Source organism: Pundamilia nyererei, unplaced genomic scaffold (assembly GCF_000239375.1).
Source record: "Pundamilia nyererei isolate P.nyererei 1_Seehausen unplaced genomic scaffold, PunNye1.0 scaffold00115, whole genome shotgun sequence".
In the NCBI taxonomy this organism is placed as follows: domain Eukaryota; kingdom Metazoa; phylum Chordata; class Actinopteri; order Cichliformes; family Cichlidae; genus Pundamilia; species Pundamilia nyererei.
Genome location: NW_005187516.1, coordinates 1032702 through 1046122, shown reverse-complemented (window position 1 = coordinate 1046122; position 13421 = coordinate 1032702). Strand labels below are relative to the sequence as shown.

The 13421-nt window shown below is 41.0% G+C and overlaps 1 protein-coding gene across 3 annotated transcripts in view; it reads right to left on the bottom strand.

Annotated features, from left to right (window-relative positions):
• Positions 1–1348: 1348 nt before the first annotated feature.
• LOC102209383 (disabled homolog 1-like) overlaps positions 1349–13421 on the bottom strand; it is a 57344-nt gene continuing 45271 nt past the window's right edge. For 2 of the 3 annotated variants that reach the window (XM_005741939.1, XM_005741940.1), the window contains exons 6-15: positions 13195–13314; positions 12638–12676; positions 9975–10040; positions 8743–8802; positions 6729–6776; positions 6415–6523; positions 4833–5471; positions 3747–3874; positions 3244–3328; positions 1349–2893 (exon numbers count right to left, since the gene is read on the bottom strand). In XM_005741939.1, coding sequence (XP_005741996.1) covers positions 3257–3328; positions 3747–3874; positions 4833–5471; positions 6415–6523; positions 6729–6776; positions 8743–8802; positions 9975–10040; positions 12638–12676; positions 13195–13314 — 1281 coding nt within the window. In that variant the 3' untranslated portion in view covers positions 1349–2893; positions 3244–3256. The remainder of the gene's footprint in view (positions 2894–3243; positions 3329–3746; positions 3875–4832; positions 5472–6414; positions 6524–6728; positions 6777–8742; positions 8803–9974; positions 10041–12637; positions 12677–13194; positions 13315–13421) is intronic. The other variant, XM_005741941.1, reaches the window with a different exon arrangement.

The following is a 13421-nucleotide window of genomic DNA, read 5'->3' as shown; positions in this document are numbered from 1 at the left end:
CACAGAATGACACAACCACAGGAGTCAGCTGTACTTAGTGAAAAGCAATGAAAGTAAAGAAACTGCCATTACTCACACTGAGTGTGCAACGGCTGCTTTGTCATGTTATACATTCAAAATTTAGGCTTCTGCTTTGTAAAGATAGTAGTGGTAGAAGCTAAGTCATATGCAGACATTTAAGTACAGTAGTAAAGTATATACACTCCTGTGCAAAAGTCTTGAGCCACCCCTAATTTCTTTCTATTTTGTTTTGAAGGAGCCAGACTTTGTTGTAATGTTTTAAAGTGGTCTTGAGCGATAGTTCTCCAGGCTTTCCAAAGGTCTTTCAAAGTTCTTCTTTCTCCTCATTTTCAGTGCAGTCCATGTTTCTGGCCATTTTTCCAGGAATGTTTTCTGTTTGTTTGTTGAGCCACTAACACTGACCTATTACTCATTCAATGGGCTGGAATAACAAAACCTAGCAAATTAAATTGTGTCTTTAGACATTTTCTTACATTGGTTACTTTTCCACTTATTTCCAGTCCTGTCTATGTACCTGATCATTTTCACACGAGTGGCTTTGTTGTCGTTGTTGTTAAGCCACTTAAGACTGACCTATGGATATTTCAATGCATTTAAATGATATTTTGTTCCAATTTCTTTAGTTGCATCTATGAAAAATGCCAAAGTACAGTTTTACAGACATACTTTTGCACCAATAAGGAGCAGCAAAAAATGGCACATCTTAGCTTAGCATGGTGTGCACTGTGTTATTCAAACATCTGAGGAAACTGGACAAATAGAAGACAGAAGAAAGTGACGAACAGTATCTGAAAGTCACGCTGGGGGAAAAATCCCGGAAAGACCCGACACATGTCCTGACAGACGCATCTGAATCTTCAGCTGATCTATTCACTGTTCATTGAATTTTAATTAGAAATGGCCTCAGTGGGAGGGTGGCTATCAGGAAGCCGTTATTAACGAAGGGAAACAAGGAGAAAAAACTCGGATACACCAAACTGCACAATAGCAATTTTTTGATTTGTCACTAAAACAGTCACCACTTTTCGAAAACCAGATAATGAGTTTTTTGCAGATTCAACAAAAGGTTTTCGCCTCTAAAATACTTGCTTAAATATGGATGAATCTGTAAAAATCTGGAGGTGTAATTTTTCATACACATACACACACACTAAAAAAAAAAAAAGCAAAGGCAATGGTGGGAATCACATGGTATTTTATTTGTGACTGAACAGTGGCATGGGTACAGCGTATGGGGGAAGTCATAGACGTACAAAAGTCCTTTTTTTTTCCTTTTTCATGACAATTCTTAATTCCATAAATAAAATTTACAAAATATTTTGGGACTATTTCTCATTTTTCTTACACAAGCAGGGGTACAGTTACCATTTGTTTTTGTAAGTCTAGCAGTTAATAGTGATATCTCTATTGTTCATATTATATAAAGTTGCCTGTCTTTTCAACCGTCTTACTTCAGTGGAGCAGACCTACAGTATGCCTAAGTGCTTTGTCACAACAATGACCTGCTTACTGTATATACCGACAAATGAAAAAGAAAACGATAAAAGACGATAAAAAGAAACGCGATAAGGCATCGAAACGCTATCGACCGTCTCCGAGCTTGGCGTGATCGAGCCACGTCAGTGCAGGATGAGTTGATTCTGCTCGCCTATTAAACCAGAGATACGGTTAGATGACAGGCAAAGTGTAAACAACGTGACCTCAGTTGGAAATGTCAAATATCTAAAAAGCAAAGCGTCCTATCACTACAACAAAAAAGAAAAAGCGGTTGTGGTTCCGGCCCCGTCGCTCGTGTCATATTTCAAGTTCAAAATGAGCAAAAACTGGGTCTAGTAGTTTTTTTAAATTTTCTTTTTAATGACAATGTAACACAGATTCACAGTTCATTTCTCACTAACTGAACAGAAGACAGTTTTTGAAATTTAAAAAAAGAAAAGAAAAAGGTGAAACAAATGTCCAGATGTCAAAAAAAAAAAAAGAAAACAAAGAAGAAGGAGGTGCTGGTAGGGCATTGTTTGAGAGAAACACAGGTAGTTGGCATCCAAGAGGCAGAGAGCTATCTTATGGCACAGAGGCTCGGGTGTGGGGGACTGGGAAGATTCTTATTTACAAAATAGATGTTTGGCAAATCTTGATTTCCATGCTGATGCCTCAGAGTCATGTGGATATCTGCAGTGACTCAGCGTCATCAACCGAGAATTCACAGCTTATAAAATAAAAACAAAAATGAAATAACCTTTCTTTTTTTAAAAATTTGTTGCAGGCCTAGAAGGAAGCTGCGGAGATCAGCTCTGCTCACAGCCGAGTCCGCTGAACCCATGTTAGGTCTGTTCATGCAAATGGCTGAGTCGGTGGAGCGACGCTTTGAGAACATTTGGCAAATCTTCCTGCTGTGCACAGTGTTTGCTGGTGGCAGCTGACGAACTTGAAGGTCAACCGCATCCAGTAGGACGCTGCTCCTCTCTCTTTTCCAAAAAATAATTTGCATCATCAGTGTAACCATGTTGTTTTTTTCTTTTGTCTTTTACATCATTGCAGATATAAACTCATTAATCCAGAACAGGAGGACGCAATCACCTCCTGTTGTCAGTTTCGGTCAAAGATAAAAGGTCACTTCCTGGTTGAAAGGTCAATTGATTGGACGATGAAGCCAAAGTCTGGAGTACAGTACAGTACAGTAAGCGGCCTCTGGAGGAAAGCAGATCCTAGGATAGCCAGCTATTAAATAACTGCCAAAATATCCTTTAAAGGTTGAAAAAAAAAACAGCAGTTTGTGTTTCAGGCTGTGAGATGCTGCTGCTCACAGTCGCTCATCTCTCTTTTCTTCTTTTTCTCGTGAGCTCATGTTTCGGCCTTTAGAGCTTCCATCACCCTAAAAGACAAACAGCAATAATTTCAAAATCACTTAGCGGCACTAGTGCTGTTACAAGTTTCGTCACAAGGTGGCAACATTGTGCCTTCCTTATTTCTGTGACGAAGCAGAGAGCTGGAGGACAGAAACAGAATTTAAACCAAGGCCCTTTCTCAACTGGCCACTCATTCACACGGAAAAAGGAGATATACTGACAGGTGAAAATACAGGGATAATAAAAAGAGACAGAGAGAGGGAAGAGCAGGATGAGAGGAGCTGGGGAGAGAGGACCCAAATGCAACAATGTGAAGACAGCTGATATTTAACTGAGAAAATCAGAGAAAGAAGGAAACCATGAAATACCAACTCACTGTCTGATGTTCTCTAGCTGTCTTCCTGTGGACATGTCTGATCCTGTGGAGGATCAGCAGCTTCGCTGGGCACAACGGCAGAGCCCTGAGAGAGAAAACACAATAAAATTTCTCCTTTAGACGTGACGTGTTTGTCAAGATCAGGCGATCCTCAGCTTGTTAAACCTCCTGCATTTCCCCGAAAAACAGGAAAACATTTAGGAAAGTGACATCGAGTTTAATTACCTTGAAATTTTGCCTTATTATACATGATCTAATCAAAGCACTTAAATCATTTTTGACCTTTCGTGTTTAATTGACTTGGCATTTTTCTAGAAAAAAGGTTAAACTCTCATTTGGCCATAATAATCACGACATTCTAATCTGCGTAATTACATGTTACATAATTGAGAATAGGTCACCCATGTGGCAGTAATGGATTGTAGCATCATGCTAGTCAGCTGTTCTATGAAAAATCTATGAATCTAAATGACTGACATGACCCCCAGAGGGGCCGTCCTCACCGATTGTTCCTCCTTAGCGTTGCTGGAGTTGCCCTCAGGGTCAACAGGGGAGTGATCTGTGGGTGGGTCACTGCCTTGGGAAGGGGGGCAGTCTGAAGATGAGCTCTGCTGTGGGGCTGGAGTGGATGCTAAGGAAAAGAACATAATCATAAAGATGAAAGAAAAATATTCACAGAACACAGTAAAAGGACTTATAGATGGATTTTGTGCTAATCTGCTCTGTCAGTATTCTGGCATCGTGGCTGGTAGCATGGATGTGCTTATAGGGAAGCAGTAAGTTTAAAACTATGACCTTTATTGCTTGTCATCACCTATCCTTTTTATCTAATGTACTTGACATTCTATAAAACTAAGGACAACCCTCTTCATTTTCTTAAGGTTAACAGAGTTTTTCGGTTAAAGCTGTAAAGACACAAGGCAAAATGTACAGACATGCTAGTAGTTTTGTGACATGTAGGCTATATAAAACTGAGGTGAATGCTAATGTCTGCATGCTAACATATTAGCTTTTTGATTTTTAGCAGGTGTACAGCAATGTTAGTTTGCTAACATTTGTTCAGTAGCCCAGTTGCTAATTGCTTATTAATTAGCTAATTAAGTAGCTAATTGCTAATTAACTTGGGTGTTGATTTGTACCACAGTGAATATAAAACGTGAACAAGTGTTTTGTCAATTTTGGTCATACTATGTTACAAAATGTACAATTATATGTGGTATTTTCATTGATTAATGACTTGCGATTGACAAGTTCTTAGCTAATGTTAGCCAAGTCGTTGCAGCCAGTTTTTAAAAAAATTACATGTATTAAAACTATATGCATATAACATATATGCATGTAACTTATTTTAAGGTAGTCATATAATTGTTACAATAATATAAGTAATTTAGAAAATACTTCTATTCTCTATGGAGGAATATCTGCACAGAACTAAGTCAAACATTTGTAAGCCCACTGTTGTCCAAAGTGTTGACCTTTTTCAAAAGGGGATCGAGAAGATGAAAAAAATGCATTGAGCTAGTCATATAAAGTGGCACAGCTGCCGGTTTGAGTAATTATGTAGAAGGTAAATAATATAAAACACTTACGAGACTCAGTAGACGGTGAAGTCGATGTACCTGGGCTCAGAGTCATCCTAGAGAGATCAAGGTCGCTACAGCTCCCTTCTTCTTCCTGGGTCGTAGCAGCTGGAGGTGGCAGGAGCTGACTGCAGACCAGTGTGTCCGGTACACTCATGAGGCCTGGGGTGCCGCACCTGCTCACCCCTGCTGATACAGCACCAGGTTCTACTGATACAGCTGCTCCCGATGTAGAAGGACCCTCACCTGCATCTGAGTCGAGGCCTTCTTTACCCAGGCTGAGCTGCTTTTGGAGCAGGGTGGGGTCGGCCGTATGCTGGGGGCTGGTGATGGCTGAGGATGGGGCTGATAGGTCGCAGGCCTGGGGGCACATTGTGGTTATGGGTACTAAGCCCTGGAGCATGGCGGCCGGGATGGCGTGGCCCCCCACGCCCACTGTCTGGGCCGGCATGTAGGCTGCCATAGCTGCCCACTGCTGCTGTGTAGCAGGGAAAATGTTGGCCTGGCTCCAGATGACCGGCTGACCACTGGGGAGGACCTGAGCCACCTGCAGAGGTGCCTGCACAGGGAAGGCCAGAGTCTGAGCCTGGGCAGGAAATGGCTGCTGAGCCCACTGTGCTGCCTGCACAGGGCCCATGGTCATATAACCTGAAACAGGAACAAGAGTGACAGAGAAAAGAAAAGGAAACGATTAAAGGTCTCCGTGGTTACCAATTTAGTGCACATTATTAAAATGACAGATACTAATCTATAAATACTTCCAATCTTTAAAAATGAGCTATTTAACTCTGAACATAAGAGCAAAAGAGATGCACTTGAGGAGATCATTCTTTTTACAGTCTTAGATTCACAGGGACTTTTCTTGTCGACCTCATTTTGGCACTATAATCTTTCCAAATCATATTTTTGTCACATTTATGCTATTATTTGTGATAGTACAGTCACAAACTTGTTTGAAAATGGTTTGCTGCTGTAGTGCTCCAAGTCATCAGAATGACTTAAATTTAATTTTTCCTTCTTACTCTTTAAATCTTACTGTGAATGAAACCAAGTCAAAATCGGACAGATGGCTGGCTATAAATGTATATTAGAGAACATACAGAGGTACAATCAATGTACAATCCAGTTGGAAACCAGTGCTGCACATGTAGTATAAATAAGAACTACAACAATGTTCCTGCATGAGGCCTGCTGACTTCATATTATAAGCGCTGTTATCTTAGACAGACACACTGTGAAAAGAATGATTGTGAAGGTTGTTGTTTCTTGCATCTAAAAGGATGTTGCTCTTCAGCGAGCTGCTGGTTAAATGATACATCTTTTTTTTCTTCAGTTTTATACAATGCCAGTTGTTTCAGTAAAGTATGCAAAATCGCTGTAGTGGTCCTTCAAGTAACACCACTTTGCTGTATCTCACCACAGGTTTACAGCCTAATTAAACTGCATCTCTGTGTGCGGTCCTTAAAGTCGCTCACTGCTAAATCTTGGCAAGATTTTTCATGAACATCAAAGAGCCACGTCGCCACTGGCGTTCTTTATTTTTTCTCGCATTGTGGAAAACGATGAAGCGTTTCAGCCTGGGTATGGATACCTGATGGCACAGAGGTGGGGCTGAAGGGGGCGTACAGCTCAGCAGGAGTGTGTTGCTGCTGGCGGCTGCTCCTGCTAGGGTCCAGTGTGTTGGCAGGTGATGGGGGCATCTGGGAGGAAATGCATACACACACACACACACGCACAGATGTCACCGTGCTATCAAAGTCACCTAAAAGTCACAATATCTTTGGCTGCAGTGTCTGCCACATATTCAGGTCATTTAGATCTCAGTAAATAACCTAATGAAATTAAATGACATTACATGTTGGAGCTAAAAAAAAAAAAAAAGAGGGTTTGTGTTATAGTACTCACCGAAGGAGGAGTTGACATGTCGCCGAAAAGATCAAAGTGGTTGATATTCTGTCAGTCGAACCGAGGAATGAGGGAGAGAGAAAGACAAAGGCCAGTGATACATCACGCAAATGAGACTTGCACAACCATGAAGCCTTAAATTCATCTCCGGATAGGGTACGGTGGTTGCATGGGTGGGTAGGTGCAGGGAAGTGAATGTTACTCACAAAGGCAGTTTGTGCCGCGGATGGCAAGAAACAACTGTCCCCTCGATTCATTATCAGAAAATGGATCTAAAATGAATCTTTCGTAGCTCGCTATAATTGAGTGGGTAAAAGGCTATTCAGCCCTGTAAAGCAGACTCTGATTAGATATTCTTATGTGCGCCAATCAAGAGCCCCCCCACTCCCACCCCTCCCATGAGAGCTCGGGCTGCTTTATCATGCTGATTTCCCTCTGTGAGCACATACACGGGGGGACTGTGTTTATATCATCAAATGAATGAAGGAAGAAGCTCCTGGAACCACCCGACCGAGGCAATGAGGCCACCTCACCCTATAGGCAGATGTGACCCCTGCTCTAGTCCCCTCTGTACTCCACTCACACTACTTAAAGGAGAGGAGACCTAGCTATGGGAGAGACTATGAGATGGCTAGGTTGCGTGAAATGTCTCTGAGGGGAGGGGGGGCCATGCACAAGCAGACAATGATTCACAAAAACACACAGGATTTACATGCTGTAAAAGAAACAGACAAACACACAAACACAACGTGGTCAAACTAAAGAAAGGAAAAGGGGGAGGAATCACAGCAATCCACGTTGCTGCGGACAGGGCGTTTATGTCCTCCTTCGATAAGCTGGGACATAACCGATTGTAACTGCATTTCGAAACCATCGAGGGGGACAGAATGAGTCAGAATTTGGAGCGAGGTAAACACTGTACACAGAGATCTCTGCCCGCCAGCACCGACACACATCAGGGGAGCTCGAGGCTCTCAGAAAGCTCCAACTGAATGAACAGACAAGCAGTAACACTTAGAGATATGGAAGCGCTGCTACTTAATATACTGGCATGGGCTGTTCAGGTGAGATAGCAACAGGGGCTGGGACAGTTTATCTGTCTGATAGGCTGAGCAACAAGCACAGAAACAGCGAGGAGAAGGAGGAGAAGAAGAGCACTTTGACGCAGCTGTTTTCAGAGGTTACATGGAGGTTCTTACTGGGTTAATGCTTGACAAAATTGGTTTGAATAAATGTTTTTTATCCTTTACAAGCGACTTGAGAGATGTAACAGCGTAATCACTGCATGGCGGTGAAGAACTCATAAAGCCTAGCAAGATGAGATGAAATATATTTTCAGTTAGATGACATGGCAGGGGGATGGGGGTCAAAAGTGCATTTCTTTTTATGCTGTTCTCTGGTCAGATGCTATTTGTTAAAGTAAAGCTTTTATGAGTGTTTGGCGGCCTTGGATAGTATGTAACTGCGACTACACCTCATGCAGCTCAACCCGACACCCACCCCCACCTACAAACCTCTCGTCCTCGACCTCTGAGGAAGATGAAGCAGCCACTCCTTTGTTTATCTAATCAGCCCCCTGCACCAGTCAGTTGGGACCAGCAAACAGATTCTTTGTCTTGACGTGAATCAGATTGTGCAAAGATTCAGATTTTGGCTAAGAGACCCGTCCTCTAACGTTGTGTGAAATTGCTGACATGCATGCTTTTGGTTGACAAATCAATTAGTTTCGATTCTTTAAGCATGCTTATCATGATCAGTAGCTTTGTTGTCACAGAAAAAAAACAGACGCAGACACACACATACACCCCTGTGTGACTCGTCCTTGTCTCGAGAAGTTTGTTTTTAAAAGCCTGTCGGCTGTAATTCATAACTGAAACCATTAGATAACAGCAGATTAAATTACTAGAAATGGATGGTGGCTTAAGGCACTTCCTACAAGAGCATCTTAAAGAGAGGTTTGCAAGTAGAGAAATAGGAAAAGTAAATAATAATTCGAAAAAAACAAAACACCTACAGTCATGAAATGGCGTTTTGGGACATCATAGATCCCTTCCTTCTGCTGACTGGTTGGGACCTGCATTGGATTGGAGGTCGAGTCAAACCAAAGTCACATTCAACACCTTTTTTTTTCTTGGCTGAGTATTTAAGAACAAGAACTTACAAGAGCTGAAACATGTCTGAATCAATTTCTATCTGGGCCATTTATTTAGATGCGTTTTCATCGTTTAGCGCAATAGGATTATGCAGATTTTAAAGTTGCGGCACCAAATCAATTCTACTTAAATCAATATCGATTGCAAACAGTGCCTGAGAAAGGTGTGTGCTGGGCTCGTGAGTATTTGTTAATCAGCAACAGCACATCTCAACTAGTTTATCTGGCTATATATAAAGAAAAAAACCTCCTGAGCTCTGGCCTGTTCTGTTTATTTCGTTCACAATTATCCAAACTATCTGTTGCTCTTAAACTCATCTGTCACACCCCCCCACTCCTCCACGCTCCTTCGACTGGTTAACTTTTGGTTACGTTTTTTCCCCGAGTCTATTGATCTTGTTTCACTCTGAGATCAAATGGCATGGCAAGTGATTAATCTCTCACTCTCTCTGCATCTTTCATCTTCAGAAGAAGGCAAGATACAGAGAGGCAAAAAGAGGAGGAGGAAGAGAAGAGAGGGCGAAAGAGAAGGGGGGCTGGGGAATTGGATTAAACCATACGCCAGCTCCCTGGAGTCCTAGTTGGAGCTTCAAATGGTCTAAAACCAAAAGGTCATCGTATTGGATATATAAAAGCAGAATGTTATACAGGCTGTGGGTGAACTATTCAGACTAAACAACTGACCTTGACTCTGACATCATTTTTTTTAACGTAAAGTTGATGCCTTTTCAATGCCAGCATCTTTAAAGTTACAGCGCTCGAGATTTTCAACATTATTCATCATCTTTATGACACTTTTCAGCGTTAGCCTTTACCATTTAGTAGATATCATTGTTTGCAAGGTAATCATCTTTAATATGATCTGCTGGTGCTCATTGTGTAATGATATTCAGCATGAACGTTTTTTTTGTTTGCATGAAATTTTACTACAGAATTTCCTTGTCAGGAACATTAGCTTGATGTACTTATGAAAGTTTGGCATTTTTTAAATTCTTTAAGATGTGCTACGAAGTTATAATATTAGTACTGTTTGTATTATCTATCACAGGGTATGAAGAGGGAAGAAGAATGGGGGGCAATGTTTGTCTTTGTACCTGATAAACGCTCTCCTCTGACTGGGGGCCACGGAGGGGTTCGTGTCCAGCCTCAAACACTATGTACTAAAGAACAGAAGTAGTGGGCAAGGCGTATAGGTGCAGATAATAATGAGATGGAAGAGAGAGAGCAGAGAGAGACAGATTGGTATATAAAACAGAAAGACAGAGGTAGTGAAACATGACAAGAATACATGAAAGCACACAGGAGTGAGGATGGCGTCAAGTGGGAAATGAAATGAGATAGGAATATGAAGTGTATAAAAATAGGGCATGGGAAAAAGGAATGGGGAAGATGAAAGGAGGGAGAAAAAAAGAGTGAGGTGTGAGGAAAGAGCACAAGTATAACAGGTCAGGCAATAGTTCAAGGCAGTGTAGAGGTTTTAGCTTGAGGTCTTACTTCAACCTCAGAAATGCTCCACCTCTTCCAGAGAAAACAGACCTACTGGTCTGAATGTCCTTTAATGAAGTCTTAAAATCTGTCATTAATTCCTTTAACGTTTAAGAAGTGTTTCACATCTTGGGACATGTGCTTAGTCATCTTGCGTGTAGAGTAAGATGAGAGAACTGCAACTTTATAACACTGGCAATTGTAAATACTTAGCTAATTAGCTTATCATATAGACCAGAAAAGAGCTAGCCAGGCAACAAGCACATTAATTAATGATATAAGTTATATAATATGTATTATATCAATTACTGAATTATAAAAAAAAATCTAGGATGTTTTTTTGGTTGACAGCACCTGAAGAAAGTTAGCACAGTTAGCGAAGAGGAAAAATTAGCAAAAATGTCATTTTTACCCTTTGATTTTTCCAAGGACTAAAAACACAAAATTTACTTTTTAAAAGGGAGCTTAAGAGGTGCTAGTAAGCTTAATTTCTTTTCTTTAGACCCAGCCAGGTTGTTAGGCTAGCTATTACTTCTTTATGCTAAGCTAACTGGCATGTAGTTCCATGTTTGGGTACTGTTTTCAGACCATAGGCAGGATAACACAGATTCGGATCCTCTGAAGCTGAGAAGCCAGTGGAAGTGCTCAAAGCCACATTCTATCAGAAGGCCACCAGATGGCTGTGGTTGCAAAAAGACTAGAGAGCCTATATTGGCTTCATGTGTGATTTCAAGCCCACAAAATGCTCAAAAGTAATGTTGAACCTACAGGACATGAAACCATTGGTCGTGAGAGAAAAAGCAACTTCAACAAAAGGAACATCAAACCCCAGCTACCAGGTTTTCCTCTTGTAAACTGTAACCCTACAGTGTGACCAAAATGGCCAACAAGTTAAGTCATTAGCTGTTATGCGCCGGCAAAGTCTTTCCTGATGACATTATGGGCTGAGTTGCTCATTTCAGGTCATATTGGTTATACTATGTTTCAGAATGGAGGACTATCAGTATTGTTTTTATTGGCCAATGGCTTACAAGTTTTTTTAGCCAGTGAGCGAGCAGGTTTACAATGAGACCTGCCTCTCTGGTCATATGGTTGTTAGTGGGTTTTTTTTAAACCAATATCGTGACGGTGAGAGCACCAACCTCGAGGCTTCAAAACTAAAGGCCAGATTAACTAAATGGGTTAAAGTAGCTCATGAGCGCAATGCCCAAATAGCATTTATAGGTGTGCTTAGTTGTTCGGGTGATTTACAAAAGTTGCGCTGCTCTCTAAACCCAGTTAGTTGATTTCAATATCAAGCACAAAAATAAGATGTGCTTTTTTTGGCACTTAGCAATAATTTGCATGTCACAAACATTAATACATCATTTTGTGCACTTGATTTAAATATTTGTGTCCCTATATTTTGCATCTTGAGAACTACATGTGCAACAAGTATAGTTCCCACCTCTTGCACGCAATCTTGTCACTGTGATGTCTTTGTAAATGCCAACAGTACCTTTTGTTTTTACGCCTAAACCCAATTTGTGCTGGCACAACGCATTCGTAAAACTGATCCTAAGACTTTAGGAACCAATGAATGAAGTCATGTTTGCTAAGTCTAGCTTTTACACTGTCTGTGATACAGACATGAGAGTTGCACTGGTCCACTTATCTAACTCTTCGCAAGAAATCAATTAAGCATGTTTCCCCATATGTCAAACAGTTCCTTCTGGGAGCAGGCTGGAGTTTTGTCAACCAACATCAACATAAATTGAAAGCTGCAAATGGAATGATCATAGGTGAAAACATACTTGAAGAGCAAAGAACAGAGGTGAACTGGGAGGTGGTTGGACGTATCACTGAACATAGCATTCAGAGTAAGAGTTAGTGTTGTCTGTATTCAGTGTGAGCAAACACAGAGAAAAAAAATGTTGAGCCAAATAAATGCACAGGGCAAAAGGGACGGGAATAACAACCAGTCAAGGGGAGGGGGGCATGTCTTTGGAAGAAATCAGAACATTGACACAGATCAACTGAAAAAATATGGTTTTACAACACTGCACTGGCAAATGGGTGTTGAATGGTTGAACAAAACTGTCCACTAGATGGTCTACTGTGTATTACTGGAATGGTGCAATATTTATGAATCATTAATTCAAGCATGTCAGTGGCTGATATAAATTAAGGATTATTTGTTTATATATTTATTCCAAGCTTAAAAAGTGAAAACAGCTAGAAAGCATCAAAGTCAGCAGTGTTTAGCTCCCGCTCTGAGTGCCTACGGACCTACCTGGTAAACTGGATCATCCACTTCATCTTCCAGGATAGTCTGTGTGTGTGGAACAGAAGGCAGATGACACATTTTGTTTTTCAGTCTCATTAGAGAATAAATTGAGAGAAGATGATAAAAAAAGAACCCCCATCACCACCAGCAACAACAACAAAAAAATACACTCATCGCAGCGTGACATTTCCTGCAAGCAGGCACAATTATAGACTGACAGCACGTTGCTTTTTAATCAAACAGTAATTTGGCACATCACAGACAAAACAACACATATTTCCTAGAAGTGACAGTAATAATAATAATAATAATGATCAAATCAAACCAGCAAAACCTGTTGCTTTTCCATTGTAGTTAGATGTTCAGAACAGAAATCAATGGTCCAGACAAACACACAAAACAGCGTCGCACTTTAAAGGAAGCTACAACGTGTTAAGATATTTGTTGTGTGAATGAATTGCAGGCGGAGTTATAACGTGTGATCTCACCTCCGAATTAGAAATGAAACTGAGTGGAAAACAACAAAAAAAGAAAATGCAAAGACTTCACGCAGGAAATCCTACCTGGTACACTGCCTGCTCACACTGTTTGTCCTTCTGGGCCTTCTTCTCCATCTCCTCCCGCTGTTTTATATCGTAGATGAGTGTGAAGAGGTCACGCAGGTCAATGATGAGAGGCTCCGCCTGGATGAGAGAATTGGAATATGATGGTGAAGGACTAAATTAAGAAAAGGTTAGCAATAGATGGTATATAATCAAAGTATCACCTCTCTCTCTCTCTCTATCTATCT